Source organism: Prunus dulcis, chromosome 7 (assembly GCF_902201215.1).
Source record: "Prunus dulcis chromosome 7, ALMONDv2, whole genome shotgun sequence".
Taxonomy (NCBI): Eukaryota; Viridiplantae; Streptophyta; class Magnoliopsida; order Rosales; family Rosaceae; genus Prunus; species Prunus dulcis.
The window spans coordinates 4,502,727-4,521,257 of record NC_047656.1 but is presented as its reverse complement, the minus strand read 5'-3'; the positions used below and the strand labels follow the sequence as shown (position 1 = coordinate 4,521,257).

Genomic DNA, 18,531 nt, shown 5'->3' with positions numbered 1-18,531 from the left:
TCAATAAGGCTAGCTATCATTTTTTGGGTTTTTTTTGGGCTTGTTTATAGGAATTCAATTGTGTAGGGTTTATTTATAATATTAGTGCTAGAAATGGGTATATCACTAAATATCTCTATTTTTTTTTTGTCTCGCAAAAATTTGGGAGGGGTACCAAAAATCGGATGCGGGAATTTTTTTAGACTTTGCGTGACCAGTACGTATTTTTCGTCGCGCAAAAATTTCAAAATTTTGGCGGGTACCAAAAATGGGGCGCGGGGATTTTTATTTTTTTAAATAATTTTTTTAGACTTTGCGCGACCAATAATACTATATTCGTCGCGCAAAAATTTAAAAATTTTGGCGGGTACCAAAAATGGGACGCGGGGATTTTTTTTTTTAAATAATTTTTTTTGACTTTGTGCGATCAATATTCCTCTATTCGTCGCGCAAAAATTTAAAAATTTTGGCGAGTCCCAAAAATGGGACGTGGGGATTTTTTTTTTAAAAATAATTTTTTGACTTTGCGCGACCAATATTCCTCTATTCGTCGCGCAAAAATTTAAAAATTTTGGCGGGTACCAAAAATGGGACGCGGGGATTTTTATTTTTTTTAATAATTTTTTTAGACTTTGCGCGACCAATATGTTTCATCGCGCAAAAGGTTGCGCGATTAATATTCCAATATTTTTCGTCGCGCAAACCTCTGCGCAACCAACAATATTTTTCATCGCGCAAAGTGATACGGTTTTTAAAACCGAAATAACTCCACCATTTTCTCAATGCCTTGCTCTACTCTTACCTCTCCTTTCTCTTTCCCTCTCCCCAAATCCCACCATTTCTCTCACTCACTCCTCTCACTTAATCTCTCATCTCTCTCTTCACTATCTCTCACTCACTCTCTCATCTCTCTCACTCACTCTCTCATCTCTCTATCACTATCTTCTCTAATTCTCTCACACTCACTTCTCCCTCTCATTCTCATTCACTCTCAATCTTGCCAAAAGGTATATTCTCTCCAAATTTTAAATTTTTTTCATTAATATGTGTTTTTTGAGTTAATTTTGAGTTTGTGTGGGTTTTGGGGTTGAGTAAAGGGGAGGGATTGGAGTTTGGGTTGGATTTGTGGTATAACAATTTTAGGGGAGATTATGCCTTTTTTTTTTTTTTGTGGTTATTTGACCATATTTATTTTTTTTGTAGGGAATCATCGAGACTTTGACGGCTAAAGTTGAGGATTAGGAAGCTATCAAAACATATCCTCCACCACTACCACCACAATACGCTTGTATTAGGATTTTATTATTGTACTTTGTTAATTTATGTGTACATTTTGAATATTATATATATATTTATTGGATAATTTAATCACTATTTTTCATATGTAATTTTATTTTGAATATGTCAATTTAAATTAAAGTAATTAAAAAAATCATACAATTAAATTAAATTTAAAAGTAAAAATTAATATCAATTTAAATTAAAGTAATTTTAAAAAGAAATCATACAATTAAATTAAATTTAAAAAGTAAAAATTTGAAAAAATTCATATAAATAAATTCATATTAAAGAAATAATTATACAAAAAGTCAAAAATCTTGCGCGACAAAATATTTCGTAGCGCAAACTATTAAATTAGTTTATTTTAAATTAAAAAAATTTAAAACAAAAAATATTTCGTCGCGCAAATATTTGCGCGATGTTAGTATTCGTCGCGCAAAACTCAAAAAATTTGGGCAGGTTCCAAAAATTGGACGCGGGAATTTTTTATTTTTTTAAAATTTTTTTTAGACTTTGCGCGACCAATGTATTTCGTCGCGCAAGTTTTGCGCGACCAATATATTTCGTTGCTCAAACATTTGCGCGACCAATATATTTCGTCGCACACAGCTTTGCGCTACCAATACTTTTCGTCGCGCAAAGTCACTTTGCGCGACCAATCAAAGTCGCTTTGCGCGACTAATACGTTTTCGTCGCGCAAAGTCACTTTGTGTGACCAATGAAATGTTTTCGTCGCGCAAAGTCTTTCTTCACGATCTTTGCGCGACGGATTCTGCGCGACGAAGTTTCTGTTGCGCTGAAATTTGTGCGACTACTATGTATTTTGCGCGACGAAATTCTGTTCGTCGCGCAAAGTATAAAATGTAGTAGTGTAAATTTACTATATATATATATATATTATATGATGGTTTATTAGATGTTCAAGCATGCATCCTATATGGAAGAACTTCTTTTGAAATGAACATGTGACCAATACGAAACCAAGAGTTTAATGTAGCCGTTCATCAAATAATCTCTCTCTCTCTCTAGTCTTCCCCTCCCCCTTCTCCATTCGTATTTTTTTCGCAGAATAATTTTCCCAACCCTGCTATCACAAATTTTAAGTTTCCCAATGCCAAACAACCTACCCACTACCAATCTGGTCTCTCTCCTTCTGAACACCTCCGCCTAGTATCTTCATCTTCTTCCTTTTCTTTTATTTATTTACTTATGTTTTTTCTGAATTACTTCCCTTTCTCAATGATGCAATGTCAATTTTCGACGCATAATTTCCCTTGGCTTGCAGCGATAAATTTTAATAAAGCATTTATTGTTTTCAGAGTTATCTTATGTACACTCTTATGGTGCTTATTATTTTAATAAAGCATCTATTTCAACCAAAAAAATAAAAAGCATGGATCATATATATATATATATATATATGCATGTATATTAAGCTGATTGGAGACGAAGCAGAGCTTGCTTCTGCTTTCTGAAACAGGAAATCGCTTGGAACTCATGACCTCTCAGCCAGAAGGTTTTAAGACAAAAATGAAAGGAGATTTTGGAGGCCTGTCTGAAGAGCAACCCTAGCTAGCTTGACAACCACAACAACAAGAGAAGCACGAACAGAGAGATACAAGACAGGCTTCCTTCTATTCTACGCATGAAGATGCATGCAAGCCCCTCGTCCCCCGACGCCGGTTGCTCCAACCCAAACAAGAATCCCAGAGAAATTACTCTTTTTGAAGGGTTAAAAAGTAAAGTGAGGCAGTAAGCAATAGTTAATACTTACAAAGAAAGTCCCAAATCACTCACTGAAAAAGAAAAATTAAAAAGAAAAAAAGGGATCCAGAAATCAGCCCCACCCGCGTTCAACGCACGAATTTTAGTCTCCACCAAGCATTGGCCCGCTAATAGTATTATTATCAAAAGAAATAGTTGCATAAATCTCGCAGGGGTATTTAAACAAGCCTCAACATGCTCTTCTTTGATCATTCACTCGCTTTGGAGAGCTTTTCTGGTAATTCTAAATCATCACTTGGATTATATTATTTTTCTCTTGTTTCAGCTTGTGCAATTCGTTTGAATATTTTAAGTTTAAATGGGTTTTGTTTATGGAACTGGCAATTGGTCAGATCTGGCGCATGAAGTTATTATTTTCTGTTCGTTCTATATCTATGCTTGATCACTCATCCATTGTCGTAATGTGAATTAAGCTACTTCTCCATGGATCTGTTCAATTTATTATTATTGGGGATTTCTGTAAGCAACTTCTTTTTCTTTGTCCATGTATGGATATACCAGTTTTGTTTTTTTTTTTTTTTGGGTACATCTTATTTTGCTTCTTCTAATGAAAATTTTCTAGTTTAAGCAATGTTTGTTTGAATATAATCCCCCAAAAAAAGAAAAAAAAAAGGAGGATGTTCTTGAAATTATTGAGGCTAAAAGTCTTAGGTTTAGGAACAGGATGTGGCCATAAATCTATAATCTATAGATCCGGGTTAAAAGGGTTTGGTTAAACCATGATTCAGTGTAGGGTTAGAAACTTCGAAATTGAACAATATTCCATTTTCATAAATTGTAGGATCAAACAGAAATTTACTGTGACTATTTTTTTTTTTTTTTTTTGGCCACTTCGCCTCCTACACTCTGTGAGAATGTGAAGGTAAAGAGTCCCACATTGGAAAGTTGAGAAACTTAGCAAGGGCTTATAAGGAGTTGGGTTACTCCCCCCATTGCTAATTGGTTTTGGGGTAGAACCTCAACTTCCTTTATGGTATTAGAGCGGGCTGCCCACGTGTGAAAACCCAACGGCCACACTTGCTACACGTCACCCAAAATGTGTTGTTCATGTGTTAGGCTTGAAAATTTGTCAGGAGTTGGGTTACTCCTCTCATTGCCAATTGGTGGGTTGCCCACGTGTGAAAGCCCAACGGCCACACCATGAGGAGCGCATGAGGTCATTTAAGGGTGATTTTGGAGTGCCACAAAATCATTTTATGTGTGTATATATATATATATATATATATATATATATATATATAATATGAACCTAATTTTATGTGTATGTATATATGGCAGGCATATAGAGTAGTGGAACATACGTAGGAAAATGGTGAAGATTTGCTGCATTGGAGCTGGATATGTTGGAGGTCCTACAATGGCAGTGATTGCCCTCAAGTGCCCGTCTGTTGAAGTGGCCGTTGTCGATATCTGGGACAAACGGATTGAAGCTTGGAACAGCGACCAGCTTCCCATTTATGAGCCTGGCCTTGATGATGTGGTGAAGCAATGCCGAGGCAAGAACCTCTTCTTCAGCACTGATGTCAAGAAGCACGTCAAGGAAGCCGATATAGTCTTCGTCTCCGTCAACACCCCCACGAAAACCACCGGCCTCGGCGCAGGTAAAGCCGCAGATTTGACATATTGGGAGAGCGCTGCTCGAATGATTGCTGATGTCTCCGAGTCTAGCAAAGTTGTTGTCGAAAAATCTACGGTTCCAGTTAAGACGGCTGAGGCAATAGAGAAGATTTTGAGCCACAACAGCAAGGGGATCAAGTTCCAAATCCTCTCGAACCCCGAATTCCTTGCGGAGGGAACAGCAATCCAAGATCTCTTTAACCCGGACCGCGTGCTCATTGGCGGCAGGGAAACCCCTGAAGGCCAGGAGGCCATCCAAGCATTAAAGGATATTTACACGCAGTGGGTGCCCGAAGACCAAATCATAACTACCAATCTTTGGTCTGCAGAGCTCTCGAAGCTCGCTGCCAACGCGTTCTTAGCGCAGAGAATATCGTCCGTTAATGCCATGTCTGCCCTTTGTGAGGCTACCGGGGCCAATGTTTCTCAGGTGTCACATGCTGTTGGCAAGGACACCCGGATAGGCCCCAAGTTCCTCAACAGCAGTGTCGGTTTTGGGGGGTCCTGCTTCCAGAAGGACATCCTGAATCTTGTCTACATCTGTGAATGCCATGGCCTCCCGGAGGTGGCAGAGTACTGGAGACAGGTTCTGAAGATCAACGACTACCAGAAGAGCCGGTTCGTGAACCGTGTAGTCGCTTCCATGTTTAACACCGTGTCGACAAAGAAGATTGCCATACTAGGGTTTGCCTTCAAGAAAGATACAGGTGACACAAGGGAGACCCCAGCAATTGATGTGTGCAAAGGTTTGTTGGTGGACAAGGCCGAGCTCAGCATATATGACCCTCAGGTCACTCAGGACCAGATCCAAAGGGACCTCACTTTGAGAAAGTTTGATTGGGACCATCCAATTCATCTGCAGCCCGTGAATCCGACCAGTTGCTTTAATGTGGATCAAGTGAAAGTTGTCCGGGACGCGTACGAGGCGACGAAGGGCGCCCATGGGATTTGCATTCTGACTGAGTGGGATGAGTTCAAAAGCCTTGATTACAACAAGATTTATGAGAACATGCAGAAACCGGCATTCATATTTGATGGTAGATATGTTATTGATGCAGACAAGCTGCGTGAGATTGGCTTCATTGTCTTCTCAATTGGTAAGCCCCTGGATGCATGGCTCAAGGACATGCCTGCTGTGGCGTAAGACTAAACTGCTCATCGTGCTTCCATCAGAGTCGCCCCACCCGGCGCCGGCGGTCAGTCTTGATTCAGATTCTTGTATTTGCTGTTTTGTTTTTGTTATTGGAGATTCACAATTTGAAATCAATAAGTATTATAAAGTTATTGGAGATCCATTAATTCATGCATTCCCTCTAAGATTGTAGTCTTAAGTTGATTCAAATTCTTTTATCTTTTTTTTTTTTTTGGGTAAATAAGTTGATTCAAATTCTTCTGTAAGTAGGTGTGTCTCACTCTTGTTAATGCATCTATATATCAAATTCAACTTTATACATTGAATTAAACATATTTATATTTATAATCATTATGAGTAAACCTGATATGTTTGGTGAAATACAATGACCTTAGCAGTTGTTGTAAGTGAGATTGCAGACGGAAGCCCAAAGGCAGCTCACGAGTTCTTAGTTACCTTCATTTGCTAGGCTTAAAAATGAGGATTTCACTAATAAACCCATTTTAGCATGACATAATATACACTATTTGGAGTGAAAAACTTAAAATTAACCACTAGTCATTTTTTAGTTTTGGGGTTTTCTCTCCAAATAAGCTCTATATGAGTTTTTATATAATATGTCATGCTAAATGATTTTTTGAATAAATATCTATTAAAAATCTTTCGCACGCGCATGACTAATAGAAAAAACTGAACCTTGAATCCTAAACCCTTTGCTCCATCCATTGGTTCTACTACTACTTGGTTCAAGGAACCGACTGATTTCCTTACTGATATTTTGTATGAGGATTGTAATAAATAGTTTTTACAGGCATGATCTTAGGGGAGACGGGGGGCCACTCTATCCAAGGCAAGGTTCCTTCTATTGCTTGCGGTTGAGAGAGTAGGTTACTTCGTAATCGAAGATCAAAACGCCCATTAAGTATAGAGATACTCGCCTAATCCTTTAAAATATAGCCTACTTTTTGTACTTATTCCATCCTTCTCCTCAAATAAAATGATATCGCTTTTTTACTATAAAAAAAATAAAAAAAATAAAAAGTAACGCGTAGAGCGTGTGAAAAGGAAAAGGAAAAGGCATACTACATGTGCAACTAGTTACATAAGAAAAAGAAACGTTTTGATAATTTTGTCCATTTCGTACTGAAACATTGGTTTCCCTACCACTTGCATATCTTCATTAGTATGCTGGTTAAATGCTATAACGTGACACTAACTGGACCCACTTGGACTCACTAATATTTTGCCATGAGAGGTAGATTTTTATAATGAATTAATTTCATAATCTGTTATTATTTATTTTGTCTGCTAACACGACACATATGAATAAGTCAACATGGGTCCATTTATTATTATGTCATGAGTTAAGACAGGCAAACAAGTGGAGGTATAAAAGTGATATGAAAATTAATGTTTTTTTTTAAGTATAAATAATAGTATAAATTATAGAAGATAGAGATTTCACACACACGTACACTATAAAAATGCATGAGATTCAAATTTGACACCTCTAGTTTACAAGTCAATACCTTTTTTTATTAGGCTATACCCTATTGGTTATGAAATACAAAATTAATCAGAAAGAAAAAAAAAACAATATTAAACCTCTTTAAACTTTTTAAGAAAATTTTCCTTATAATTGGATAATTGGACCTAAAGCATAGTTTAGGCACTTTTGGTTGAGTAGGTTTGTTTGGTTCTTGATGATAAAGCCCGTATGGATGGGCCTTGATTGATTTGGTTTTTACTTTGATTAATTTCGGGCCTCATTTCCCCTTCCTTTCATAGGGAATATGTCTACCTATATCTAGGCATGGGTCTAGTACGGTATAGTATGGCATTGACCACTTCTTTATCAAGGTACCTGAATTTGTAAACAGTACGGGATTGGCATTTGCAGTGTTTGATATCAGACCATACAAGAGCCGATCGGTTCCGGTATGAAACGATACCATTTCAGTACCACTATTGCTAGTTGCAAACAACAGCAGAATTTGCGCCCATTCATCAATGCCAATCAACATATTCTGAAAATACCTGTAGGATATCTATACATGTCTGGAGAAGGTTAAACAAGCTAATTCGAATTTTTTGCCATAAATAATGATCAACCTTTGAAGCAGGATTGATGTGAGTTATCAATCCTGAGATGTGCAAAGCTTAAAATAAAAGAACACGCAGATATTTGTTTTACGTGGTAAAATCCCACCTCTGGGGAAAATCCGCGGGACTCCTTAGTCCAGAACGAATCCACTAAAGGAATTGAGATTACAAGAAGTACGCACACACACTTGTCCTAGACTCAATCTAGACAATGTTTACCAACTTCTTCGTAACTCAGCTTCTGTCACGGGATAATCTTCAACACTCCTTATGTTGAACGCAATACTGGTCACGATTGCTTCAAGCTCACCGGAGGATAAACGCACCAAACGTCTTGTTGTCCTTAACCATATGAGACACCGACATGCATATGTATGCAATATGAATGATGAATGAATTCAATCAATCACCAAGCAACCGAAGCACTTGATGACTTACCGAGTAAAACTAAGTACTGCAGCTTTTCCAAAATAGATTCAATATACCCCAAAAATTTCATACGTTGAAAAGCTACCAATGAAAAGAAACAAACATCCTTTTCTTCAAAGCAAGTTTCTTTCACAGGAGAGAAACTTGCGAGACTACACTTCCAAAACAATTATAACTCTAAGACCAATTCACCTAAGACTACTTAAACCGGGTGCAATATGATCTCCTAAATGAGACGCCACACAAGGGCCAAACAGTTATCCGATTAACAATATAAATTCTGATTCAATAAAAATACAAAGTCTGATTCATTAAGGACTCTTAAAGATGTTGCCAACCGTCCACTTTTATGAAGAACCAATTGACTCCTAAAGCAAGGTAATTGGAAGATAGGCATTGTGCACGTCACTTAGGAACCACTCATATTTTAACTTCAATCACAAAGACTCAAAACAAGACTTCAACTATAAGTCCTATCATGAATGCATGATATGTCATGATTTACCTGTTGTCAAGTTCCTCATATGATCAGGGTATGCCTCGGAGGTATGAGATTGAAAGAGTAGTGCCAAAACGTCCAGTAGCAATTCCTCACAAACTAATTTTCAACCTATACTACAGTCTAGGAAATGCCAATACGATTTCGTACTAACAATCTCCCCCTTTGGCATTTCTTGGACAAAACACTGGATTACATATCAAACACGTTTACAAGAAAAAAAAACTTACATAACCTACTTTGCTATGTCAAACAGATATTCTGTCCTTGCAACGTCTGCACACCAACAAGCAGACTACCAGTGAAGCATAATAGAATGATATAATAATAACCAGAACTTAGCACAGATAAACAACAAATTTTCATATGTCAAGAGGTTAAGCAAAGTACTCCAAATTCTAATTCCATGGACATAAAACATCTACTCCCTCTTAATCTCATATGTACCACAAAATATCTACTCCCCCTAAAACTCATATGTACCACAAAATATTCTCCCTCTTTTTGTTTAGGAAATCCAAAGGAACACATAGATAACTTCAAAATAGAACAATCCGAAAGCAGAACAGATAAACCTTAGATACTGCGAGCCCGAGGAGGACGATGTGAAGCAGGAGGCTGAATGTGCCCTGCAAGTGACAGCAACAGTATAGGTGTCAAGACGATCCTAGATGCGACGAAGAAGTAGCAAACGCTGAAACCTCTGGATGACAGCAATGAGGGCGGAAGAGAGATCAAATGTGACTGAGGAAGTCGACGTAACTGCACAGCTTAAACACCCAAAGTAAAACGCACCGTGTGGCTGTTATTGATTTTTTTTTTCAAATTTAAAGAAAAAGAAACGGAAAAGAGTAAGGAGGAAGATGTAATTATTTTCTATTCATAAACATGCCAAGTATATGAGCAAGAAGAGATAGTAGTAGCAGACCTATCGCTGTCTGAAACGCATAAGAAGCAAAGCATGACAGAGACAAAAGCAAGCCATCACATGAAACACACAAACTCACAGATACTCAATGAGGCATACCACAAGCATGGGGAAAAATAAACATCATCAAATGAGTCTACCATCAAGAAGCAAAGGTGTGAAGTGAACTCCGTTCAATTAAGCACAAAAAATATGTCCACCCAAGACTGATCCCACCAAAGATGAACACAAACACTGAGTGCACTGTAAGTATAAGAAGATCAGTTTATTTGAGACTTGAATTGTGATTTTTTATTTTTTTTTTAAAATTTTAAATTTTGGTGGCTTACTTTATTTAGCTTTCGACATGATCCATGTAATGGATGGTTAATCAGTGTGCTCACGTCAGATCACTGGAAGCAACTAGGTGATAAAGCACCCTTGGGGAAATACTGATCTGAATCATGAAGGCTCCAAAGATAAGCAAGGATAGCAGATCTTCACAACTTGTTGACTCGAACCTCGACGTTGGTTAGACAAGAGGCCCAGTTACTGAGCAATGAGAAGTCACCACCTTTTTTTATTTTTTTATTTTTATGTAAACAGATCAAGAACTTTCGCACAGTAGTGTTAAGGCAATCCAATGAGAGACTAGTGCATGAGAAGAGATATTCAAGGGACTTCAAGGAAAAGAGTGTTGTGTGAAAATAAAAATAAATAGATGGATTGATCATTTAATGAAGTTTATGAAGCACCAAGACAATGGAAACCTTTGTGAGAAGCAGTGAGCTATGTTCTCAATAGAGTGCAGTACCAGAGCCCAATCTAAGATCAACAAATATGTTCAGACAACAAAAGGATTGATACGACCTAACAATCCTTGCACGAGCTGGACAGATTTATGAAAGCAGAAAGTAAATCATGCAGCATACAACAGGCTTTGGTATTCAGTAGACATCGAATTAATCTAGAGCACAGATACCTAATGACTGTCTAAGTGTTTCAAACCGTAGATTGTCTAGAGGTTTGGTGAAAATATCAGCTAATTGTTTTTCAGTAGAGACAAATTCAAGCGAGAGCACATTCTCTTCCACCAATTCACAAATAAAATGATGACGAATATCAATGTGTTTTGTGCGAGAGTGTTGAACTGGATTTTTAGAGATATTAATTGCACTCATGTTATCACAAAAAGTTACCATTTTACCTTGATGAATGCCATAGTCATTTAGCATTTGTTTCATCCATAATAACTGTGTGCAGCAGCTCCCAGCAGCTATGTACTCGGCCTCGGCCGTGGAGAGAGAGACGCAATTTTGCTTCTTGCTAAACCAGGAGACAAGGTTGTTGCCTATGTAAAAGCATCCGCCAGTTGTGCTTTTCCTATCATCAATGCTCCCTGCCCAATCCGCATCGGAATAGCCTGCAAGTTCAACATTTGAGTCAAATGAGTAGTATACACCAAAGGTTGTAGTGCCACTTACATAGCGAAGAATTCTTTTCACAGCAAGTAGATGTGATTCTTTGGGATCGGATTGGAAGCGAGCACAAAGTCCAACACTGAAAGAGATGTCTGGTCTACTGGCAGTCAAATATAACAAACTGCCAATCATACTTCGGTATAGTTTTTGGTCTACACTTTTGCCAGATGAATCCTTGGAAAGTTTGGTGCTTGTGCTCATAGGATTCCGAATGGGTTTGGCAGATTCCAGACCAAATTTGGACACTAAGTTTTTGGCATACTTTGTTTGCGATATGAACATGCCTCCATTGAATTGTTGGACCTGCAAACCAAGGAAAAAATTTAGTTCACCAAACATGCTCATCTCAAATTCGGTTTGCATTACCTCATGGAATTCTTTGACAAGTATGTCAGAAGTAGATCCAAAAACAATATCATCCACATATACTTGAGCAACCATTAAATCCTGTTTGGTTCTTTTGACAAAGAGGGTTTTATCAATGCTACCACGTGTGTACCCTTTTTGAAGAAGATGTGTGGACAGTCTATCATACCATGCTCTCGGGGCTTGTTTGAGTCCATAGAGAGCCTTTTTCAGACGATATACATGATTGGGATGGATAGGATCTTGAAAACCTGCAGGTTGTTCCACATAGACTTCCTCTTGTAAAACACCATTTAGGAACGCACTCTTGACATCCATTTGGTAAAGCGTGAACCGAAGATAGCATGCAATGGATAGCAACAATCGAACAGATTCTAAACGTGCAACCGGAGCAAAGGTCTCATCAAAATCCAAACCTTCAATTTGAGTATAACCTTGGGCAACAAGTCTAGCTTTGTTGCGCATGATTTGCCCTTTCTCATCTGTCTTATTTCGAAAGATCCACTTGGTACCAATTACATTTGTGTCTTTGGGACGTGGAACAAGGTACCACACATCATTTCTTTTGAATTGATTTAATTCCTCTTGCATAGCCAGAATCCAGTCATTATCTGCAAGAGCATCAGTTACATTCTTAGGTTCAATAAAGGATACATAGCAGAAATTGGTTACCTCATTACAAACTTGTTGTCGAGTTCTCATTTTATCATTAACATTTCCAATAACATCAGAGGGTGAGTGATCTTTTTGAACTTGTTTAGCACCAGGTCTGCGTATCACAGGATTGAAATGCTGGTTACAATCCTCAAAATCAGTTCCAGTACCACCTACAGGTTCGTGAGTTTCTAGATCTGTATCTTCACTGCTTGGTTCAACCTGTAATATGAAAGTGTCATTTACAACCACATTAGCTGATTCCATCATAATTTTAGTGCGACTATTAAACACCCTATATGCTCGACTATTCATAGAATATCCAAGAAATATTCCAACATCACTTCTTGCATCAAATTTTCCAAGATACTCCCTGTCTTTGTAAATGTAGCATTTACTACCAAAAGTCCTTAAGTGCTTCACATTTGGTTTCTTCCCTTTCCAGATTTCATATGGAGTGCTCTTGGTATGTGGCCTGAAAAACACACGGTTAGATGTATAGCATGCAGTACTAATGGCTTCAGCCCAAAAATGATCTGTCAAATTGGCACTTTTCAACAAGACACGAGCCATGTCAAGAAGGACTCTGTTTTTCCTTTTCAGCTACCCCATTTTGTTGGGGAGTGATTGGAGCAGAAAATTCATGTTTTATTCCTTTTTCACAACAAAATTTAGAGAAAGCTTGATTTTCAAATTTCGTTCCATGGTCTGTCCTAAGTCTCATGATACAAGAGTTACTGTCATATTTTTCATTCATGATTAACTTGTACAAAACATAGAAGGAATTAAAAGCTTCTGACTTATCATGCAAAAAAATTGACCCAAGTAAAACGTGAGAAATCATCTACTAAAACAAGAGTATATTTCTTTCCTCCCAAGCTAGCAACTTGTATTGGACCAACTAAATCCATATGCATCAGTTCCAAAGTTTTAGAAGTAGAGATTGAGTTTGTAGCTTTGTGAGGGTTTTTGGTTTGCTTCCCCAGTTGGCACCCTTCACAGACACCCTCACGTTTACCTGAAAGATTAGGCAATCCTCTTACAGATTCACAGTTGGACAATTTAATTAAATCTTGATAATTCATGTGTCCCAAACGTTGATGCCATAAATCAAGATGATCTTTACTTGTCCTAAAACAAACTTGAGAAACTTCATTAGTGGAAAAACAATAACAATTGTCAGATGATCTATTTCCAGTCATCACATTTGATCCATCTTGATTATTGACAATACATTGGGTTTTAGTAAAACTTACCTCACCCATTTCATCACAAAGTTGACTTACGCTGATGAGATTTGCTTGAAGATTTTCAACTAATAAAACATTGTCCAAGTTAGGTGTACCAATTGCCATAATTCTTCCTTTGCCCAAAATCTTGGATTTTCTTCCATCTCCAAAAGTGACCATTCCACTCACGCCTTCTGTAGAGATTTCTGAAAAATATGATTTCTCACCAGTCATGTGTCTTGAACATCCACTATCAAAATACCAAGATTTAGATTTAGAGTCAGAGAGAGCAGTAAGAGCAACAAAACATTTCACATCTAATATTTCATGAACATTAGTTTGATGTGTATCGTTTGAAATTGCCACCAAGCAGTTTTGATTATCCTTTCTCCTCCACACTAGATTTGAAGTTGGTAAAGATAAGGAACGAGAAAGTTTTGACAACCTACTTACCTCTTTTACAAGATAAGCAATCTTGTGTTGAATTCTTACCTGTCCCTCCTTGGTGGGTTTTTGACTTACTGAAATCTGTTGAAGCAGTTTGCATTTTGGTCGGATGTGTCCAAGAGCTCCACAATAGTGACACGTAGGTATGAATCTCCAAGTTGTTTGAGAGGTTGAAATACCAGTAGAAAGTGATGGTTTGACAAACTTTGTGACGGATACAGCGGAAGACTTGTTTATTGAATCAAAACCCAAGCCACGTTTGTCTCCATTGCTTCGACCCATGCTAATCATTTTGTCAATCTTTTCTGCACCAATTGTCAAAGCAATAATCCTTTCCTTTGAACTTTTAAGCTCAATTTCAAGAACTTGTTTGTTAGAGGTCAAAGAATCAATTAATTTATTTTGATCAATGCATTTTTTCTGAAGTATTTCCAATTTTTCATACATACCTTCACCAATTGATTCTGGTTCAGCAGCAGAGGATTGTAATGTCCTGGCAATCCTACTGTTTTCGAGCTCCAGCACAGCAACCTTTTTGGCAAGCTCTTTGTTGTGTTGATTAAGTTTCTGAGAAGCAGCTAGAAGATCGTCATACTTTTCCAGCACATAACCAATATTTGGTTCTTCATCATTCCCATTGTTTTGCTGTGCCTTATCCAAACTGACAGTGGTGATTAATGCAATGGTATTTTCTTCACTTTCTGATTCTGAATCACTGTCACTCCAGGTTACATTCAGTGCTTTGGCTTTGCCGTTTTGCTTCTTTTGTGTGTTGGCACATTCAGAGGATATATGTCCATATCCTTCGCATTCATAGCACTTGACTCTCTCTTTAGTAGTCTTCTTCTCAGTGAACCTGCGAGATTTTACATTACCATCAGTATAATCACCATGCTTAACTTTTGAATTTATACCTGAGTGATTTCTTGAATCATGACTTCTGGAATTTTGATATTTGAAAAACTTCTTGAATTGTCGTGAAAGATAAGCAAATTCCTCCCCATTGAATTCTTCAGATTGGTGTTCACCATCTTCTTTATCAACTACTTTAAGAGCAACGCTTTTATTCTTCTTAGGAGCTAGATGCTTCATCTCATAGGTTTGAAGCGACCCTATGAGTTCACGAACTTTCATAGTATTCAGGTCACGAATCTCTTCAATGGCTGTGATCTTTGGTGAAAAACGTTGAGGCAAGGACCGTAAAATCTTTTTCACCACCCTATCTTCTGGAATTTTTTCACCTAAACTTGAACATGCATTCACAATAATGCAAAGTTTGGCATAAAATTCAGAAAAGGTTTCATTCTCATCCATCATGATTGTCTCAAACTGTAGAGTGTGCATTTGAAGCTTGGCTCCCTTAACAGTATCTGTTCCTTCATGAGTGACCTGCAAAATATCCCAAGCTTCCTTAGAAGTATCACAACTAGATATATATTCAAATTGATCGGAAGAGACAGCAGTAAATATAGCATTTAACCCCTTTTGATTATTTGTACTGTGTGTGGCTTCTGCAGTGGTCCACTCCTCTCTAGATTTGAGAACTGTGATTTCTTCATCTCCTTTTCCGATCTTCTTTGCGGGATCAGAAAAGCCATGAACCACTGTATACCATACACGTTCATCTAAGGACCAAAGCAACGACTTCATTTTAGCCTTCCAAGCACCATAGTTGTGGCCATCGAAGTATGGTGGGTGTGCAACAGAACCAGCGGCACGATCCATCCTAAGGTATGTTAGATCTAGCTGAGTATGTCCAGCAACCTGCTCTGATGCCAATTGAGAATACCTGTAGGATATCTATAAATACCTGGAGAAGGTTAAACAAGCAGATTCGGATTTTATACAATAAATAATGATCAACCTTTGAAGCAGGATTGATATGAGTTATCAATCCTGAGATGTGCAAAGCTTAAAATAAAAGAACACGCAGATATTTATTTTACGTGGTAAAACCCCACCTCTGGGGAAAATCCACGGGACTCCTTAGTCCAGAACTAATCCACTATAGAATTGAGATTACAAGAAGTATGCACACACACTGGTCTTAGACTCAATCTAGACAATGTTTACCGACTTCTTCGTAACTCAACTTCTGTCACTAGATGATCTTCGACACTTCTTATGTTGAATTAAATATTGGTCACGATTGCTTCAAGCTCACCGGAGGATAAACGCACCAAACGTCTTGGTGTCCTTAACCATATGAGACACCGACATGCTTATGTATGCAATATGAATGATGAATGAATTCGATCAATCACCAAGCAACCGAAGCACTTGATGACTTACCGAGTAAAACTAAGTACTGCAGCTTTTCCAAAATAGATTCAATATACCCCAACAATTTCATACGTTGAAAAGCTACCAATGAAAAGAAACAAACAGCCTTTTATTCAAAGCAAGTTTCTCTCACAAGAGAGAAACTTGCGAGACTACACTTCCAAAACAATTACAACGCTAAGGCCAATTCACCTAAGACTACTTAAACCGGTGCAATATGATCTGCTAAATGAGACGCCACACAAGGGTATGATTAACAATATAAATTCTGATTCAATAAAAATACAAAGTCTGATTCATTAAGGACTCTTAAAGATGTTGCCAACCGTCCACTTTTATGAAGAACCAATTGACTCCTAAAGCAAGGTAATTGGAAGATAGGCATCGTGCACGTGACTTAGGAACCACTCATATTTTAACTTCAATCACAAAGACTCAAAACAAGACTTCAACTATAAGTCCTATCATGAATGCATGATATGTCATGATTTACCTGTTGTCAAATTTCTCATATGATCAGGGTATGCTTCGAAGGTATGAGATTGAAAGAGTAGTGCCAAAACGTCCCGTAGCAATTCCTCACAAACTAATTTTCAACCTATACTACAGTCTAGGAAATGCCAATACGATTTCGTACTAACATATTCAATCAAATACTTGCTAATTCATCAATCCAACAACATTCAAGCATTATAAACATTCAACACATAAAAACTTACACGATTCAATGCCTTATTGCTTACAAACTTATACACATAAATTATGACATAACAGAAACTAAATAAATGATGCAATCCAATTTGGGGTTTGGTTTGGGGATTGAATTGTTTGAATGATCGATTGGGGTTTGGTTTGGGTTTTGGAATTATAGAATGGGGTGAGAGAGTGAGATAGAGAGAGATTTTTTATAATTTTTATTTCTTATCGATTTGGGGCCGAGAGAGAGAGAGAGAGAGAGAGAGAGAGTGTGTGTGTGTGAATAAAAAAATAAAAAATAAAAAATTAGAATTAAACAATGTTCGGTACGGTACGAGATGTAATTGTATCAAATATCTGGTATTGCTCCAATGCCATACAAGGTTGATACATTTCGGTATATACCGGATGTAGCCAAAAACTAAATAAAATGGCACGAATCCGGTACGGTACGACTCAGAACGAATTTGGTTTCAATTCTTTGGCTTCTGATGCCCAATCCTACCTATTTATATTTCTGATTAAATAAAAAAATAAAAAAATAATATTTCTTTCAATGGGCCAAAGAGTGGCAATCATAAAATCAATATTTAAATTCTAGATATAACTTTTAGAATACTAATCATAAAATTCATTTACTTTTTACTTTTTTTACTTTGAAACACCAAACCAAAGGTCAAGTTTAACAATTCTTCTTAAGAAAAATGTACTCTGTGTGTGTGACTCTGAACTTATTTAATCTCTAACAAAGAAACTATGTTTAAGCTAGAAGAAAAGACACATACATTCAGGGAAAAAAATGCATTTTCTTTTTTATGTGGAAATATGCTCGTTTAGAAATGCTTCTATAAAAGAAGTACTTATAAGTGCTTCTAAGCACTTTTATTAAAAGAATTTATTTATTTATTTATTTTAAAAATCAAAATGCTTCTTGAAAAAATATTTGAAAGTTATTCTAAAGATACTTCTTTATAAAACACTTTTATGATCCATAAGCATTTTTAGATTTTTCAATCAAACACTGCCAAAATCACTTTTGGCTCCGATCCTCTGAAAAACAAGTCTTCAAGTTGCAAAGGACTCAAGCTGAATTAGCTATTTTAGTTCAATTGATATCGATCAAAAAACTATAACTAAGCTTAATTGATTTAATTTAGAGTCGATCATCGTAGTTGAAATTTTTGATTTTTTGTTTTTTGAGTTACATTGATAAGGGGGAGGGGGCATACACTCTACGGGATTCGAAGCTGGGTCATGGTGGGGAGAGGGGAGCACCTCAACCACTGAGGTAAATCTAAGGACCCTAATTTTTGGTTTTTTTTTAAAGGCTTAATTACTACAATGCACCTTGAAACATTGGTCAAATCTCACTTTACCCCCTTAAAGTTAAAGTGACCCACTTTGCCCCCTTGACCAAGGTTTGATGTTCCACAGTGCCTTTTACCATCAGTTCCATCCAAAAGTCCGTTAAGTTTGATGATGTGGTAGGGGTATTTTAGTAATTTTGTGCACCTAGGTCATTTACGCAAATTTGAGTGGGTAATGCAACAAAGTGGAGCCCACCTCCAACATGGATAAAAAAAGCCCCCCCACCCACCAGAAACCCTTCACTCCCTCCCACGACCAGCAACCCACCCCTCTCC

At 37.3% G+C, this 18,531-nt stretch overlaps 2 protein-coding genes across 2 annotated transcripts; one reads left to right on the top strand and one right to left on the bottom strand.

Moving 5' to 3' along the window:
* The first annotated feature begins 3,194 nt into the window (after positions 1-3,194).
* Positions 3,195-5,960, top strand: LOC117634633 (UDP-glucose 6-dehydrogenase 1-like). Its single transcript, XM_034368816.1, has 2 exons — positions 3,195-3,262; positions 4,324-5,960. Exon 2 carries the CDS (start codon positions 4,355-4,357, stop codon positions 5,804-5,806), a length of 1,452 nt encoding a protein of 483 aa, XP_034224707.1. The 5' UTR covers positions 3,195-3,262; positions 4,324-4,354; the 3' UTR covers positions 5,807-5,960.
* A 7,189-nt stretch (positions 5,961-13,149) lies between these two features.
* Positions 13,150-16,129, bottom strand: LOC117635214. The gene is made up of 3 exons (XM_034369564.1): positions 16,074-16,129; positions 13,490-15,698; positions 13,150-13,251 (listed from the first exon to the last, which is right to left on the bottom strand). Exons 1-3 carry the CDS (start codon positions 16,127-16,129, stop codon positions 13,150-13,152), a joined length of 2,367 nt encoding a protein of 788 aa, XP_034225455.1.
* Positions 16,130-18,531: the final 2,402 nt, after the last annotated feature.

What these genes read in the sequence shown, in the direction of transcription:
- LOC117634633 (XM_034368816.1), top strand. Translation starts at nt 4,355, where the DNA reads ATGGTGAAGATTTGCTGCATTGGAGCTGGATATGTTGGAGGTCCTACA.
- LOC117635214 (XM_034369564.1), bottom strand. Translation starts at nt 16,129, where the DNA reads ATGTCGGTGTCTCATATGGTTAAGGACACCAAGACGTTTGGTGCGTTT. An exon ending in TTTGGTGCGTTTATCCTCCG is followed by an intron (nt 15,699 to 16,073) that starts GTGAGCTTGAAG and finishes GATATCCTACAG; the next exon opens with GTATTCTCAATTGGCATCAG. An exon ending in TTTGTGATGAAATGGGTGAG is followed by an intron (nt 13,252 to 13,489) that starts GTAAGTTTTACT and finishes CTAATCTTTCAG; the next exon opens with GTAAACGTGAGGGTGTCTGT.